The sequence below is a fragment of the Trichechus manatus genome, unplaced genomic scaffold (assembly GCF_000243295.1).
Source record: "Trichechus manatus latirostris isolate Lorelei unplaced genomic scaffold, TriManLat1.0 scaffold00091, whole genome shotgun sequence".
NCBI lineage: Eukaryota > Metazoa > Chordata > Mammalia > Sirenia > Trichechidae > Trichechus > Trichechus manatus.
In genome coordinates, this window is record NW_004444027.1 from 7,468,982 (window position 1) to 7,487,593 (window position 18,612).

The window sequence follows — 18,612 nt, forward strand, 5'->3', positions numbered from 1 at the left end:
GTAGATAAGAATGATCTTAGGTGAAGGGAAGGACAGCACACACTACAGGGGAAGCCAGCACAACTGGACTAAACCAAAGCTAAGAAGTTTCCTCAATACAAACAAATACTTTGAGAGACAGAGTAGCAGGGATGCGGGGTCTGGGGACCATGCTTTCAGGGCACATCTAGGTCAACTGGCATAACAAACCTTATTAAGAAAATGTTCTGCATCCTCCTTTGGTGAGTGGCGTCTGGGGTCTTAACAGTTTGCAAGCGGCCATCTAAGATGCATCAATTGGTCCCAACCACTTGGAGTAAAGGAGAACGAGGAACACCAAGGACACAAGGAAAGTATTGGCCCAAGAGACAGAAAGGGCCACATAAACCAGAGACTTCATCAGCCTGAGACCAGAAGAACTAGATGGTGCCTGGCTACTACCAATGAACATCCTGACAGGGAACACAACAGAGGGTCCCTGATGGAGCAGTAGAATGATGGGATGCAGAACTCAAATTCTTGTAAGAAGACCAGACTTAATGGTCTGGCTAAGACTGGAGGCACCCTGGAAAGCATGGCCCCTGGTCTCTCCATCACCCCAGAACTAAAACAATTTCCGAGACCAACACTTCAAACAGGGATTGGACTGGACTGTGGGACGTAAAGTGATACTCGTGAAGAATGTGCCTCTTAGACAAGTAGATATAAGAGACCAAAGGGGCGGCTTCTGCCCAGAGGTGAGAGGGGAAGGCAGAGAGAGTTAGGAGCTGGTTGAATGTTCATGGGGAATCAGGGACAGAGGGGAGGAGTGGGGTGAGCGGTTGGGGTCTCATAACAATGTATGTTAAAAAAAAAATTCTGTATGGGAGACTAACTTGAAATGTAAACCTCATTTAATTACAACAATAAAAATAAATAAATAAACAAAAATTAGTGTATTTATTTATTGTGTTTGTTTGCTGTATCCTAGCTTTTTGTTTTGTTTTGTTTTGATTTGCCCAAGTAGACTGGGCATGTAAACTGCTTTGGTTATTGGCATCTTTGAAGGCACAGGTATCTAGCTGCAGTAGGGGGCTATGTGTGGAGCAAAGCAGGGGGCTGAAGGCTGACCCTTGGTGCCTGAGTGGAGGGCATGTCCCTGTGCCCTACAGTGCATAGTAAGTGGTGTGTTGCAGCCAGTCCTTGGGCAGCCATTGCTGTTGGCTAGAGGGACTGGGAGGCACTGCTTATTGTCAGACCCCTGTCGTGGGTAGCTAGATGGATTGGATAGTACTGCTAGCCCTCAGGCCCCTGATGTGGGTAGATAAGGTCCCTGCTTAATGGGCAGGACTTGTCAAATGTCACAAATCTTCAGCTCCCCCTTGGCTCCTGCAGTCGAAAATGTGCTTAAAGTATATGCCCTGTTGTTTTATGCTAATGAGGGCCTGTGGTGTTGAATTGGCCCACACAGGTATAGGCATGGGTGAAGGGCGCTGCAAGTCTGTGGACCCCTTATGCTGGTGGTTGGATGAAAGGGCAGGACCTCCCAACCTGCCCTGAGTTCCTGGCTTAGGGGACATGGTGTTTTTTAAAGCTGCAAGACTGGTGTGGGTGAGGATAGCCCTGAGTTCTGGCTTAGGGGGTGTGGCAGTTGCAGACTGATGTCTGAAGGAAGCGGGGTGGGAGGTGGGTGAGGGGAAGGAAGCGCTTCTCCACTGTGAAACTCCTGGAGAGGAAGAGGTTATTTTGCCCCTGTGCAGTACGTTAGACCCTTGAACTTAACTTTCGCAGAGCCAGTGCCACTTCCACCCAGCTCCGGAGGCTTGTGCAGACTTGCTGCCACCCAGCCTCTCCTGACATGGTGAGACACGTTCTGAATCCTACTGGTCACCACAGCCCGAGCCCGCCAGCTGACCTAGCCAGCAAGGTGCCAGCAACCTTGCGACTGGCACTTCTTTGCTGTTTTCGGATTGTCTCTCCTTCTCCCTGCCACTCAGGCCGACTCTTCAGCTTTGTGTTTGATGATCAGGGCTGCTAGATTTTCATATATAATCAATTCACTTGTTTTTGGGGGGTTTTGTTGTAAGAAGGATGACAGGATGTGTCTGACTATTCTGCCATCTTGGCCCAGCCTCTGAACCACTCTTCTTATATAGGGCTACTTATAACAAGATACAAAAGGCCACATTTTCAACTTGGTGGTCTAATTTGGCAGCATCAAGGAGTCATAGTTTCTTAGTGAACAACAAGAGTTTGTTAATATTGGTCAGGCAATTTAGTAAAACTGTGTTCTCTTAAGCTACCAGGATACCATGATCCCTAATCAGCAGGTTAGTTTTGCTAATATCTCATAATCCCTTCCTATCTCATGGAAGGGTGGGAGTTGATGCTAATCTAGGAAATAGCTGTTTTTCAGCCCAGACATATGTATCCTTTCATATGCTTCATGTTCTAGAGAAACCAGCTTAAAGTGGTAACAATGGGTATAAAGTTCAGCCTCTATAATCAGCAAATTGGATACAGAAACTAGTTAGGTGCTCACTCCTATACTAGTTACCTTTGTAGTAGTATTAAGAAACCTCCAGTTGCACAAAGAATTAATGGTTGTAGTTGATTGGTTTCTTGTGGAATTTTCTTGATCAAGTATTCAAATGTGTTTATAGCACTCCTCTGAGAGAATAACTGCTGAAGGATGTGTCCATATTAAATATACACCAGAGAATTATAAATTCCCCACCATCTCTGTCCATGGTGGACCAAAGAAAAAAAAAAAGAAATACAATTGCTCTAATAGTATTTTTTGTACTTTTCAATCAATAGGATGATTTTAAAGATTACGTTTCTCTTTGGACACTTTAAGTGACTGATGAGACAAAAGAAAAAAAGCCAAGATGAAATGACAGTATAGACAGACAACTCCTCAAATCCTATAATGAACTGCACAGAGCATCCAGTTTTTATGTATTAGGATTTTTTTTTTTTTTTTTTTTAAATAATGAGTACATTGTTGGAAATCACATTTTCTATCTGCAAGAGCTGGAGATGAAACTGAGCTGACATCTTACGTCTTTGTAGTTAATTAGCAAGAAAAAAGTAGTGTTTTGAATCTTGTATGAGAAAAGGGGAGGTATTATTCATCCACCCTTTCTCCTTCTTCCGTTAAAACACATGCATCTTTTTGTGTGCTCTTTCATTGTGTTTAACAGTTTGGATGGATCTTGTTGGCAGAGAAAGATGAGAGGAGTTAAAGAATATTACTATTTAATGAAAAAGTAGCTATAGCTCACTTCTCCCCTTCATCTGCCTATAGAGTATAAATAAAATAAATAAATAAAATAGATCAGGTCTTTTTATTTTAAAGAGCAGCTCTACTTGGAGCAATACTGATTGTATAAGATTTATTTCTTGTCATCATATTAACATTTGCTCACCACTGACTCCCCAGCACTTAGCACAGTACTTGGCATTTAGTAGGTGTTCAATAAATATATCTCAATTAGTGAATAAATAAAACTATCATGTTGGCCCATACGGTAAAGTGTTATTTAATTATTCCTAGTACTTTTCTCATTTTAGGATATGTAGTGTGGCTTATGTAGAATTCAGTCTTTAGGGATAGAATGTCAGAGCAGAGCATAAACTAATCGTTCCTTTTAAGGGACTAATCATTAAGCAAGTGAGTGGTCATTAAGCATGGACATCCATCTTGATGAAGGTTAAATAAGTAGTGGAAAAATTCAAAACAATTATCCTCTGATTCATATGTCTTTATTAGCATCATATTACATGCTCACTGTTGGGGGACTGCAGAGAAAAACCAGTGTCATGGTTCCTCTTTCAAGGAGCTCACTATGTGTGAGGGAAGACTAAACAAACACTCTAGAAATAATTACCACTCAGGTGTTACACTCTGTGGATCTGCTTCCAAGTATAATTCAGTGAATGCTCCAACAGTGGGTTTGGGAGGAGAAACAATTTATAAATCCCCTCTATGTGCCAGTTACTGGACTTTGCTACATACATTATCTTTGCTCATCACAATAACCCTCTGAAGGACCTCAGGAGATGTATTTCACTTGAGGAGCCTGAATCTTAGTACATCAGATCCCACTGGATCTGGCTAACTGTGATTTTACTACTGCAGCGTGGCTCTTCTCAAGGTCTCATACTCAGGACCTAAGGTGACCTTGAGTGTAGGGGAGGGCTTGGATTAACAAATGGCTGACGGGAGGACAATATGAGCTGGGGGGACAGAGGTGGAGGTATGGACTTTCTGCTTCAGAAAGAAGGTGTGGAGGAAATGAATTTGGGTATAAGGCCAGCTTATGTAGGTTCCTGGGCAGAGTCAAGGTGTGGGAGAAGAAGCAGGGAGGAGAAAGCATTGGATTCTGGCTAAATTCTGGGTTGTATCAGTCACTTATGAGCTCTGAGACTTGGAGCAAGTTATTTAATCTCTCTAGACTTGGCTTTCCTATCAGTAAAATGGACATAATAGTATTAATGTTGACAACCTGAAGGGTGGTGGTTTTTACAGTAATAGGACTGATGAGGTGAGCTCCTGGAGCAGGCCTAAGACACTAAAGCAGAAAAGACAAGCTCCTCTGTCCCTTTACCTCTTATCTTTGAATTGCTGTTTTTGCTCATATTTGCCTCATTCAAGATGCCCTTTCCTCTCCTTCATGAATCACCCTGACCTTTTCAGTCCACAGTGGCTACTTCCCTCCTATGTAGCTAATGTCCTGATAAGGTCGTTGTGGTTATTGTTGTTAGGTGCTGTCTAATCGGTTCTGTCTCCTAGCAACCCTGTGTACAACAGAACGAAACACTGCCTGGTCCTGCACCATCCTCACAATTGCTGCTGTGTTTGAGCCCATTGTTACATCTACTGTGTCCATCCATCTCATTGAGGGTCTTCCTCTTTTTTGCTGACCAAGCATGATGTCTTTCTCCAGGGAATGGTCCCTCCTGATAACTTGTCCAAAGCATATAAGACGAAGTCTTGCCGTCCTCCCTTCTAAGGTGGTTATGTGATTATAAATTAAACTTATGCTGTCTCTTTATTGTCTGTGAGTGTGAGCCATATTAGACCTGGCTCAAGTCCATTCTCCACACTACTTAATATTTGTGTGACTGTGGACAAGTTCCTTTACCTTTCTGTGTCTCAATTTTCTCATAAAAAAAGGGAATAATATTACCTATCTCAGGCTTTTTGTGAGAATTAACTCTGTTAATACATATAAAGTGCTTAAAACAATGCATAGTATTTAATAAATGCTATGTAAGTTAGCTATTCATAGTATTATTATTGCTAGGGAATAATCTCCCTAAGGATAAAGGAAAGTCTTATATTTCCCTATTCACCCACCCTCCTCATTCATACTATAGATCTTTGTAATGGGTTAATATCCTTCCTCCTTTCCTCCCTTCCCTCTCCCCATTCCCTCCCTCTCCCCATTCCCTCCCTCTCTTCTTCCCTTCCCTCCCTTTCCCTTCCCTTCCTTCTCTGTCTGCCTCACCTTTCCTGCCTTACTTCCTTTCTTCCTTCCTTAAGGCCTTTGGGGCTCTTGTGTTTCTCCTGATAACTAAGACGGTGAATGTTGGGATGCAGAAAAGCAAGGGTTGAGAGCTGGCTGCTTAAGGAGTGTACTGGGCTCTTTAGTTATTATTAAAAATCACCTGAGGAATCTTGTAAAAATACAAATTCCTAGACTCAATCTCACCAATTATGAAATAACAGTAATAGTAGTAGTAGTAACAATCTAACAGTATTACTACTACTAATTGCTTTTATTGGTTGAGTTCTTACCGTGTGTAATGGGCCAAACTATTATAACTGCTTTCCATGCATTATTTAACTAACCCTAACAATAGTCTTGTGAGGTAAGTACTTAATTTCCCCCATTTTATAGATAAGGAAACTAAAGCCCAAAGAGTAAAAAACTTTGCCAAGGTCACACAGCTGGTGAGTGGCCAGGAGTAAACCCAGGATGCAAATCCAGGCACTTGGCTCCCAAGCTGACGCCCGTAAGCACTCTGCCATATGCTTCCTTGGTCTGGGTGGTTCCCAGCAGTATGTGTCTAGACAAGAAGCCTATTGACTGTGATGTGGTGACTATTGGCCAGATCTTTACATAAACGAGAGAACCTGGGAAGCCACATAGATCATGTGGGTCTGCTGATTAAGTAGCTCACCTGGAGCCCTCTCTTAGTCAGGCTAGATGAGCCCACACCCAGGAGTCCCTCCCTGGCTCAATCTCCTTATAGAAATCTCCTCTGCATGAGATTTGCCCACTCTGTTAGAAGAGATATCATTTCTACATAGAATTTGGAGTACGGTTCTCAATTCCTGTCTCACTTGCTCATCGTGCTAGTTCTTGACATAATGTGATGATGACAGACTATGTTAATCCATTATGACCTCATCTTAACTAATTGTATCTACAAAGATCAATTTCCAAATAAGGTCACATTTTGAAGTTCCAGGTGGACATGAATTTTGAGGGGACATTATTCAACTCAATGAAGTATTCAACCAATATTTCTAGAATGAGTGGATGAATAAAATAAAAATTAGACACTTTCCCCTGGAGTTTATTCTCCTTGAGTTTAGTTCAGACATCCATTTAAGAAACCACAGAAGAATATTAACAATAGAAACCTAACTTTTGTGCATAGAGTATATATAATTTTAATTGTTATACTCCTCCCAAATACTTTTTCACGTATTACATTATTTAATCTTTATAACTGTCCTGTCAGAGAGGTTATTTTTATTCTCATCTAAAAACAAGTAGTAAGTACTTAGAACTGTGTTTTAAGGTATTTCTTGTTACTTCAATTTTAATCTTTTTCCACTCCATCACAGCTGGTTAGAGAACAATTATAATATAACATAATAATAAGACATATAGGCTTATATACCTTGTGCCAGGTACTATTCCAAGCCCCCATTTTGCAGATGAGGAAATTGAGGCATAGAGTGGTTCCACCAAACCAAACTCACTGACCCTATAGGACAGAGCAGAACTGCTGCATAGGGTGTCCAAGTCTGTAATCTTTTTCTTTTCAAAATATTGTAATATTTTATTTATTTATTCAAGGCTGTAATCTTTATGGAGGCGGACTGCCACATCTTTCTCCCACAGAGCGGCTGGTGAGTTTGAACTGTCAACCTTTTGGTTAGGAGCCATGCACTTAACCAGTCCACCACCAGGGCTTCTCTGAGTAGGTGAAGGGCCTCCAATAATGGGTCTGAGCCCCATAGTAAACGTACAGCTCATTTGCCCCTCCCCCCTAAAAAAAAAATACCGTTGCCGTGGAGGCAATCCCACCTTATAGCAACCCTATAGGACAGAGTAGAACTGCCCTCATAGGGTTTCCAAAGAGTGGCTGGGGGATTTGAACTGCTGACCTTTTGGTTAGCATCTGAGATCTTAACCATTGCACGACCAGGGCTCCTAGCTCATTTGCCAGGGAGCTGTAATTTGAACTAGCTTCTTCTCCTCTCCCTGGTTGTGCCAAAGTCACACAGCTGCCAAATGACAGAGCCAGAATGCAGACCGAGGGAGTCTGGCTCCCTAGTGGGTGCTCCTCTCCAGTGCACAACACTGCCTCCCTCGACAATCCACCTTCTCACACATCTCACCGACCTCTCTGGTTCTCTTCTATTCTCATCTATGGATAGGCCAGTTTCCTGCTCTCTCTTCTCACCTTACCAGTCCAGCAATAGCAAAAAACTAAGCATGCTGACCCAGAAGAGTTGAAGATAACATTGTCACCATAGGATGGAAAGCTGTGAAATAGGACTTAAAAAATTGGCTGATGTATTTTGGGGTTCTCTTTAAAAGCATCTGGCTCTGTGGATGATTCAGCCTCCATGTAGCTCTGCATGATTCCAGAATGTCTGATTTTTCTGCATGCAAAACACTTCCATCTACCTCTTCTTGGATGTTTTGTCTTGTAAGAAATTGTCACCTATAATCTACCCCTCTGAGTTCATTCACCTTTCTCGGGGATTATGGAATAAGGCAACAGAGGAAAATCCTCAAAGAGAGCATTCATCCTTTTCGTTTTTACTTTAAAGATATTTTTGAACAACAATTTTAAAGCACCTATAATGCTGCTGTGATTTTTTTTTTTAACAAGCACGTTTGCACATCACATCTATCTTGCTATTTACACAATGTCATATGAAGACATGGCTCAAAGTATTTTTAAGATATGGCCTTTTATCCCTGTAAGCACAAGAAAGTGTTTACAGATTGGTCTCTGAAATCCAATTAGCCTAGCACATTGGTTAGTTTCTGTAAAGTATGGGCATTTCTGTAAGTGGTTCCTAGTCCCTTAATCCTTTTGATTATTTGCACTGTGTATTTTTACACACGTTCTTTTACTTTGGAGAAATAAAGTAAAGAAACTTAAAGGTGAGTTTGGGGAGGGCATCTCAGCACTGTTTATCAATGCAGATGAATCTAGAAGTTTAATGGTAGTAGTTTCTTTGAAACAACCAAGCTTCTTTAAACCCTTCCACAAATAATGTCAGTATTCAGATTATGTCTGAACGTGTTTGCTGGTGAATGGAGATCTTTCCTGATCCCCTACTGCTGCCAGAAAAGAAGAACCTAAACCTGTACAATATTCTTGACAGCCTTATTTCTTAATCTGGGCTACTGCCTGTGTGACGTTTGCAGTCACGAGGTGACTTTGACTTTGTACGTTCAGGAGCCTAGCACAGGGTTAATAGAACGAGCCCAAGCTTCACTTCCAATTTAAATCTTGACTGGACTTTGCCACTTACTAGCTGGGGGAATTTTGAGTGAGAAAACTTGTGGAAAGCCTTGGTTTCTTCATCTGTAAAATGGGGACCAGATCTTTCTTGCAAAATTGTTGTGAGCATTAAATGACATCAAGTACATAAAGTGCCTACCAAACTGTCAGTGTAAAGTAAATAGTAACGGCTTTTGCTATGGTTAGGACATTGACATTGTATTTTAATGGTTGTAAAATATTTCATCATGTGGTTATACCATATCTTGTTTCTTTTTTGTTTAACTTTTGGTTTTCTTAGAGTGCTCTATGATTGTAATAATGATGAATGAATTTTTGTATGTATATATATATTTTTTTCCCACTCTTTAAGGTTATATCTTTGGGATAGATTTCCTGGACCACTTAACTGAGATGAATGAACATCTTTGTGGTTCTTGCTACGTAGGCCAATGGGTTTCAAAAGGGTTTTAGGAATTTAAACTGCTACCAGCCACATAAGTGCACCAGTTTCATTGTATCCTCAACTGCTCTAGGTTCACTTTTAAGCATTTTTACAAAAGTAATAATAAAAAGATGGCATATTAATGTTTTAATATGCATTTATTTGCTCACTAATGATGTTGAGCACTTTTTATGTCTTGATTTACATTTATTTCTTCCTATGTGAGTTGCCTTGTTTACGTCTTTTGCCTTTATTTCTATTATGATTTCAAAGCTTTTCTTACCAAATAAATCTATCATATAACATACTGTTGGCATTTTTAATAGTCAGAGGGTTTTAATGTTTATGTAGTTGAATTGTTCATTTAAACATTTCAAAATACAAGATAATAAGACTTTTAAAGTAGATCAAAAGTGGTTTTACAATAACGTGATTACTATACTTAATGTATCTTCTTCTCGTAATTCCCCACTATCATTTTCATGTCTTAGCATAAAATCTGTTGTCATGCTACCTTGCATGACTGTAGCATTTGAATTAAAATTGTGTAGACTAACTAGTTAATAATAAAACATTAATAACCCAATATAAAAAGGACAGGAACAAAAATTAGACCAAATAATAAATGAAAATTACTAATAAACATAATTTTTTACCTCACTATAATTGAATGCATTCAATACATAACAATAGTATACTATTTTCCAGCTATAAATTGCTAAGGATTAAAAATATTGTAATAGTGATAGACTAGCTGCTGATGGAAAAGAAAATTGAAAAACAGTCTGGCACTAGGTATCGAGAAACTCAAACGTATTTATAAACACTGGTTTAGAAATTCTACTTATTTAAATATGGCTTGAGGCAGCCTAAGAAATATGGAAACCTATATACAAGATATTTGTAATTAAAAATATGATTCAGTCTAAATGCCAGTGATAGGAAATGATTGAATAGGTAATAGTACAACCACCTAATGGAGAGCGATAAAGTCATTCTAAATGATGTTTTCTGAAAATCTCAATGACATGGGGAGATAGAATATACTGGTAAATGGGGCAACATGCAATGATCACATAAAACAATTTCCGTATGAGGTGGCAGGTGTATATATCTGGTACATATCTCGAAAGAGATACACAAAAAATATTGATAGTAGTTATGTGGTAGGATTATAGATGATTTTTATATTCTTTTTTATTTTCTACATTTTATAAGCTTCTCACTGTTTGTAAATATTGTTTCTACAATCAGAAATAAATTTAAATATTAAAAGAACGATAATGAATAGATGTCTTCCCTCTTCTGGATCCGTGTTTCTAAATGTTTACCTTGCTCTCTTTCCTTTGATGTATTAGAAAGAGCCCAGGGCAAGAAAACAGAAGGTATTTCTTTAGGTAATGGCCCAGTAATTCACTAGCTGTGTAACCTTGGGCAACTGTAATTTATTTGTATTTCAGTTTTCCCATCTGTAAAATGGGGATTTCTGCCTTCTCTGCCTATACCATCAGATGGTTGTGAGAATAAAGTGAGATAACTAACATATGAGAGAGGGAAAAAAAAAAAAAAAAAACTTTTGCAAACTAAGTTGACCAAAAAGAGATGCAAAAAAGAATAATATAGAGTTGATGTTAGTATGGAGGCATTTATTATTTACCATGTTCTAAAACTGTAAAATAAGAAAGGGCATGTATTCCATAGGTAGAAGTGGTACTGCAAAACCCTGGTTTCCTGAACCCAGAACTACCTTTGAGAATGGGCCCCCACTAACAGCTAGTGCTGCAAAGATGCATTTCTTATAGTAGTTGTTTACTACAGAGATGAATTAGGCTGAAAAGACACTGGGTATTTCAACCTGACCCTTGCCTCAGTGTTAACACAACAAATATGTCCCTCTGTTAACTAATTTATCTGATGTGAACGAGTTATAAGGTTGTTTTTTATAGGTTTTCTATCTGGCACTATCTCCCTCTGTAGTGCACCTGAGCTTACTACATATACATAAAATGATGATAAAAATAAATTGGCTCATTCCCCTTTCAGAGTTTTCAAACCTTCTTGAGCACTATGTCAGACTGGCTATATAGGGTTCTTCAGAGTGAGATTAGAAAAGTGAAAACCCCAGTTTATTTCCTCATGAACTTAAAAAAAAAAAATTGGAACATAATGAACACACTAATCATGCTCAGGAAACTTGCTAGAGGGTAAGTGTATACTTTTATAGAAAAAGAAGTTAAAGAACCAGTGACAGAGACTTAGGATGAAACTGTTGAAGTACAATTATCCTCACACCCTTCCTCCGGAGGAAAGAATTTCAGCTTGTGCCTGTTGGTTTTTGAAACAAATAACTTGTAATATATTGATGTTTTCAGTAAATTTTGCTTGTATGTTCCATTTCTTTCAAGGCAAAACCGGCCATGCAGAAGTAGTCCGAGTTGTGTACCAGCCAGAATGCATCAGCTTTGAGGAACTGCTCAAGGTCTTCTGGGAGAATCATGACCCGACACAAGGTAGAGTGATGAGGGAGCCAGTATTTAATTATCTTACTAATTACAGCTGGGATAATTAGTGTTTGAGCTGCATAGAAGAGATGAACCTTGAAATCACACAGGAGCTCAAGAATATGATTGCAGACATTTATTGACGAGAAGAGGAGGGGCTGGAGAGAAAGAGGGTGAGAGAATAAAGGCACAGCCACATTTGGTGCCCTCCCCCATTTACAGCTGTCAAGGGTGGGAAGATTCCCACAGAGAAAGATGCCAGACAATAGAGATCCGTTTACCTTTGATTACTGCATTATTCCTTCTTGATGCAGTCTTTTGTCTACAAAATTAAAGTGTCTTTCTAGCAGCTTGAAAGTTTTCCTGATTTATGTTTCCTTTATTTCCCTCACTTTAGCAGTTCTCATCTTTTAACTTTATCAGGTTTTTTTTCAATGTCTGTGCGTGATAAGAAAAAAATTGAACATAAAGGTAAAATACAGCATTCAGTGAGTCCATAATGCTTCAATTATTTAAATTTTTCACTTGTGTTCTTTGGAGTTTGTTATATGGAGACATTAATATATTTTGGCTATAAACAATGGTGGCCAGAAATTTTATTTGAATGCACGCACATGCAAAAATCCCATGTTGGCAAATATCATTGTAACAGTCAATAATAGAGCAATTTCCAAATTTCTTTTTACCAAGCTTACAAGCACTACTTTGCCAATATGATGATCTGATATTATGAAGCTTATGAATTGAAAGGAGCCCTGGCGGTGTAGTGGTTAAGTGTTCAGCTGCTAACCAGAAGGTTGGCAGTTCAAATCCACCAGCCACTCCTTGGAAGCCCTATGGGGCAGTTCTACTCTGACCCAAATAGTCGCTGTGAGTCAGAATTGACTTGATGGCAATGAGTTTATTTTTATGAATTGAAAATTCCTATATAATAGGATTATCACAACCCCTGTTCATTTAGCAGTCTATTTAACAAAAATATTTTCCCTCTGGTGTCAGGTTTTTGTGTACTGGGTATGCAATGTTGGCTGTTTAGTGACGATGGATGTGCATTTCCAAATGTTCATCATACTTTGTGGTGGAATCTTAATATGACCCCAGCAGCACAGGTTGATAGGTTCTGAGTTTTGTTTCTAAGAACTATCCAAAGCCAGGGTGATTTGGCAGTGGGCAAAGGTCAAAGCCAAAGCAAGAGCAGTAGAGCAGGGCTTTTGATAAGCTAGAGGAAGGCAGGGTAGGTTGGGGATTCAGGCAGATCCACCAGAGTAGGTGAAGGCTTAAGGGCTGGACCTAGGAAGAAGGCCTGGGGCAGGGTTTTCATTATAATAGAGTCTGGTTTGACATGGGGAATGAGTCCCCTGGTAGGAAAAAATGAGGAATGGGGCAGGAGAGGTAGAGGATTGGTAAGATAAGAATACTATAATCAAAAGATTCAGTTGTCACCGCCATTTGGAGTACTGGATTGTCATATCATATAAGAAAGGCAGGCCTAAGAGGGAGACAGTTTGCTTCAGCGAGAAACTGACTGGTGAGCATTATAAATAGGAGTGGTGATGGCCAGGAGCTCATGCTGGTTGGTAAGTCTTCTAGCTGGAAGGAGCAGACGATTCAGCCATTTGATAGTCAAAGCCAAGGATCAGGGCAGGATACCGAGACCTCTAAAACAGTTAATGGAGACACACATCTGGAGCCCAGGCAAGCCTGAAGTATTGTAGGAAACATACCCACAGACCCACAAGGTTGAGTATGTGCCTTTGGCCTGGCTAACCATAATGCTGTGTCCTGATAGAATCTCCTTAGACCCAGCGCTGGCAAAATTTCTAGGAGAATGAAGTCTTCCATTGACATTTTATCACATCTACACACTTCAGCAAATTTGGTGACTAGTACTGGCCCCTGAATCTCTGGAAAATTCTAATTTAGAAGAACATGTTGTTCTCTTTCCCACATATTAATCTTGTCTCAACTATGCCTCTCCTTACAATTCAGCTGTCTCTTTTGAAATTAATGGTTTACTGTCCAATAATGTATTAATGACTGATATTAGCTTCGGTTACTATTGTTTCAGAGGTATTTTGTTTCTAATATGGGATTCATAGACTCAGGCTAGAGAAGACTTTAGAGCCTATCTGGTTAACCTACGCAGACTAGACCCTTTCTGTTTCAACACTATTAGACAAAAGACTAAATTGCTAATGATGGAGCTTACGGACAGTGTTTTGATTTTTGAGTGATGTATTTTTTTCCACTGATATTTTGGACAAATAGCAAATATAAAAGGAGAGTTTTTCTACCCTTGAATATATTCTTGTTTAGTATAGTAGTACTTGATGCAGTATAACAGTCACACGTATTAAATCATGTTATTATTAGAATTACTTTTTCAGATAGCTCATTGTAATGACTATGGTAACCATCTTTTTCTGCCTTGCAAAGTTTCCCAAGACCCTTTTGAAAATAGACTCTCTTTCTTCACTAGTACATGACATGATTCAGGCCTGGCCAATCCCAATATCTTGTCCTGCTGTCGTGAACAGTGTTTGATTCAAGGAATGGGTCCATGACCCAAACAGAACCAATTAGAACCCTTCCCTGAGATTGTTACATGAGAGAAAAAGCTGTTCTTATTTTGTTGGGGATGCCAATCTTCATCTGCTGTATCTGTGGAAAGAGCTGGTCTACCGTAGAAACAAAGGAGCAAAATATGCAGAGACACTGAGATGAGAGACAGTAATAGAAAACACCCAAGAGACGCTAAGTCCTTGAGGCGCCTCATTCCCACAGCTCTTTCATCAATTTTGAGAGCTCTCCTGGTAGCTTACCAGGCTATGAGAGTTACTAGGTTCCCCATTTAACAATATTTTTTGCTTAAGCTAATTTGTTGGGCTTCTGTACTTAAAACAGTAACAACAACAAAATCCCAACTAATAGACTCATTCAATGTAAACGGTTACTGTGTTGATTATATTCATTTGGCTTTATAAACCAGATGTTCTAAAACCATTTGGTTATAGCTTTATCATTGACCCAGTTACAGAGTAGAGGACACTAACAATTATTTCTTCAAGACTTGTTGACCGTTTGATAGGGGTTTTCTTGGCAATTCAGAATTAAGAATTGGGGTTTAGGATTTGGCATATATGGCCTAGGAATATATCAGACCCTCTCTCAATATTTCTTAAAATATTGTGAAAGTCAGTCATTTATTAGCATTTATCTTGTGTCTATTCTGTTTTCCAGGCACTCTGCTAAAAACCTAAAAAACAAACAAATGCTAAACCTGTTGCCATCAAGTCGATTCCCACTCATAGCGACCTTATAGAATAGGGTAGAACTGCCGCATAGGCTTTCCAAGGCTATAGTCTTTATGGAAGCAGACTGCCACATTTTTCTCCTGCAGAGCAGCTGGTGGGTTTGAAGCACCAGCCTTTTGGTTAACAGCCAAGCGCTTAACCACTGCACCACCAAGGTTCCTTGGCACTCTGCTACCAAAACTCTAATCCATCATAGTGGCCCTTTATGACAGAGTAGAACTGCCCCATAGGGTTTCCAAGGCCGTAATTTTACGTAAGCAGGCTGCCACATCTTTCTCCCACGGATTGATTGGTGGGTTCAAACCACCAACCTTTTGGTTAGCAGCCAAGTGCTTAATCATTGCACCACCAGGGCTCCAGCACTCTGGTAGGTGGTGCTAAATCGCCAAGTGGTCTCAAATAAGCAGGAGTATCTAACTTCCTTAAAAAAAAATTTTTTTTTTTTGGTACTTTAGGTGAAGGTTTACAGAACAAATAGTTTCTCATTAAACAGTTAGTACACATGTTGTTTTATGACAGTGGTTAAGAACCCCACGACATGTCAACACTGACCCTTCTCAACCTTGGGTTCCCCATTACCAGCTTTCCTGTCCCCTCCTGCCTTCTAGTCCTTGTCCCTGGACTGTTGAGCCCTATTAGTCTCGTTTTGTTTTATACAGCTGTCTAATCTTTGGCTGAAGGGTGAACCTTGGGAGTGATTTCCTTACTAAGGTAAAAGGGTGTCCGGGGGCCATAATCTCAGCGTTTCTCCGGTCTCTGTCAGGCCTGTAAGTCTGGTCTTTTTTTGTGAGTTAGAATATTATTCTACATTTTTCTCCAGCTCTGTCCAGGATCTCTGTTGTGATCTTGGTAAGAGAAGTCAGTGGTGGTAGCCAGGCACCATCTAGTTGTACTGGACTCAGTCTGGTGGAGGCCGTGGTAGTTATGGTTCATTAGTCCTTTGGACTAATCTTCTCCTTGTATCTTGTTTTCTTCCTTCTCCCTTGCTCCTGAAGGGATGCGTCCAGTGGAGTATCTTAGATGGCTGCTCACAGGCTTTTAAGACCCCAGACGCTACTCACCAAGGTAGAATGTAGAACATTTTCTTTATAAACTGTGTTATGCCAATTGAGCTAGATGTTCCCTGAGACCATGGTCCCCACAGCCCTCCGCCCAGCAATTCAGTCCCTCAGGGAGTTTGGATATCTCTGTGGAACTTCCATGACCTCTCTTTGTACAAGTTATGCTGGCTTCCCAAGTATTGTTTAATGTCTTACGTTTCACCAAAGTTACCACTTATCTATTGTCTGTTTAGTTCGCCCCCCCACCCCTCCCATCCCTCATAAACAACAAAGATTGTTTCTTTTTGTATGGAAACCTTTTCATGAGTTTTTACAGTAGAGGTCTCATACAGTATTTGTCCTGTTGTGATTGACTTATTTCACTCAGCATAATGTCCTCCAGTTTCATCCAGGTTATGAGATGCTTCACAGATTCATCGTTGTTCTTTATCGTTGCATAATACTCCACTGTGTGTATATACCATAGTTTGTTTATCCATTCACCTGTTGATGGGCATCTAGGTTATTTCTATCTTTTTGCTATTGTGAACAATGCTGCAATGAACATGGGTGTGCATATGTCTGTTCATGTGACAGTTCTTATTTCTCTAGGATAGATTCCTAGGAGTGGAATTGCTGGATTGTATGGTATTTCTATTTGTAGCTTTCTAAGAAAGGGCCATATCATTTTCCAAAATGGTTGTATCATTTTGCATTCCCACCAGCAGTTCTGATCTCCCCCCAGACTCTCCAACATTTGTACTTCCAGTTTTTTAATTTGTGCCAGTAATGCCGAGGTGAGATGCTATCTCATTGTGGTCTTAATTTGCATTTCTCTAATGGCTAGTGATCGCGAGCATTTCCTCATGTATCTGTTGGCCACTTGAATGTCTTCTTTGGTGAAGTGTCTGCTCATTTCCTTTGCCCATTTTTTAATTGGATTATTTGTCTTTTTGTTGTAGAGGTGTTGGATTTTCTTGTAGATTTTAGAGATTAGACTTTTGTCTGATCTTTAATATCCCAAATTTTTTTCCCAGTCTGTAGGTTCTCTTTTTACTCTTGAAGTCTTTTGATGAGCATAAGTGTTTAATTTTTAGAAGATCTCAGTCATCTAGCTTATCTTCTGGAGTTTGTGTGTTGTTGGTTATGGTTTGTATCCTGTTAATGCCGTGTATTAGGGCCTCTAGCATTGATCCTATATTTTCTTCTATGAACTTTATATTTTTTGGCTTTGTATTTAGGTCTTTGATCCATTTTGAATTAGTTTTTTTATATGGTGTGAGGTATGGACCCTGTTTCATTTTTTTTTTTGGCAGGTGGACATCCAGTTTTGCAAGCACCATTTGTTAAAAAAAAAAGTGTTCCCCATTTGATGGACTTTGGGCCTTTGTCAAAGATCAGGTGACCATAGGTGGATGGATTTACATCTGGATTCTCAATTCTGTTCCGTGGTCAGTGTATCTGTCGTTGTACCATTACCAGGCTGTTTTGACTACCATAGCTGTATAATAGGTTTTGAGGTCAGGTAGTGAGAGTCCTCCTACTTTATTCTTCTTCTTCAATAGTGCTTTAAGTATCCGGGGCTTTTTCCCTTTCCATATAAAGTTAATAATTAGTTTTTCCATCTCTTTAAAGAATGTTGTTGGTATTTGGATTGGGATTGCATTGTATTTGTAAATTGCTTTGGGTAGAATTGACATTTTCACAATGTTGAGTCTACCTATCCATGAGCATGGTATGTTTTTCCATTTTTGTAGTTTCCTTTGGGGTTTCTTGCAGTAGTGTTTTGTAGCTTTCTTTGTATAAGTCTTTCATATCCCCGGTTAGATTTATTTCTATGTATTTTATTTTTTTAGGGGCTATTATAAATGGTATCGCTTTCCTGATTTCCTTTTCATCATTCTCTTTATTGGTGTATAGGAATCCAACCTATTTTTGGATGTTTATCTTGTATCACGCTACTCTGCTGAATCTATTAGTTCCAGTAGTTTTCTCTTGAAGTCTTTAGGATTTTCTATGTATAGTGTCATATCATCTGCAAATAAGGACAGTTTTACTCCATCATAACCAATTTGGATGCCATTTATTTCTTTTTCTTGCCTTATTGCTCTAGCTAGGACTTCCAGCACAATGTTAAAGGGGAGTGGAGATAAAGGGTATCCTTGTCTTGTTCCTGTTCTCAAGTGAATGTTTTCAGCCTCTCTCATTAAGAATGATGTTGGCCATTGGTTTTGCATAGATGCCCTTATTACGTTGAGAAATTCCCTTCTATACCTATTTTATTGAGAGTTCTTATCAGGAATTGGTGTTCGACTTTGTCAAATGCCTTTTCTGCATCAATTGAGATGATCATGTGATTCTTTCCTTTTATTTACGTGGTGGATTACGTTGATTGGTTTTCTAATGTTTTAACATCCTTGCATACCTGGTATGAATCTTAGTTGGTCGTAGTGTATTATTTTTTTGATATGATGCTGAATTCTATTGGCTAGAATTTTGTTGAGAATTTTTGCATCTGTATTCATGAGAGATATTGGACTATAATTTTCTTTTTTGTGGCATCTTTGCCTGGTTTTGGTATCAGGGTT

The 18,612-nt window shown here is 39.4% G+C and overlaps 1 protein-coding gene across 4 annotated transcripts in view; it reads left to right on the top strand.

Moving 5' to 3' along the window:
* Positions 1-18,612, top strand: part of MSRA (methionine sulfoxide reductase A) — a 798,651-nt gene that overhangs the window by 485,784 nt on the left and 294,255 nt on the right. For all 4 annotated transcript variants that reach the window (XM_023736743.1, XM_012557226.2, XM_023736744.1 and 1 more), the window contains one exon: positions 11,575-11,679. In XM_023736743.1, coding sequence (XP_023592511.1) covers positions 11,575-11,679 — 105 coding nt within the window. The remainder of the gene's footprint in view (positions 1-11,574; positions 11,680-18,612) is intronic.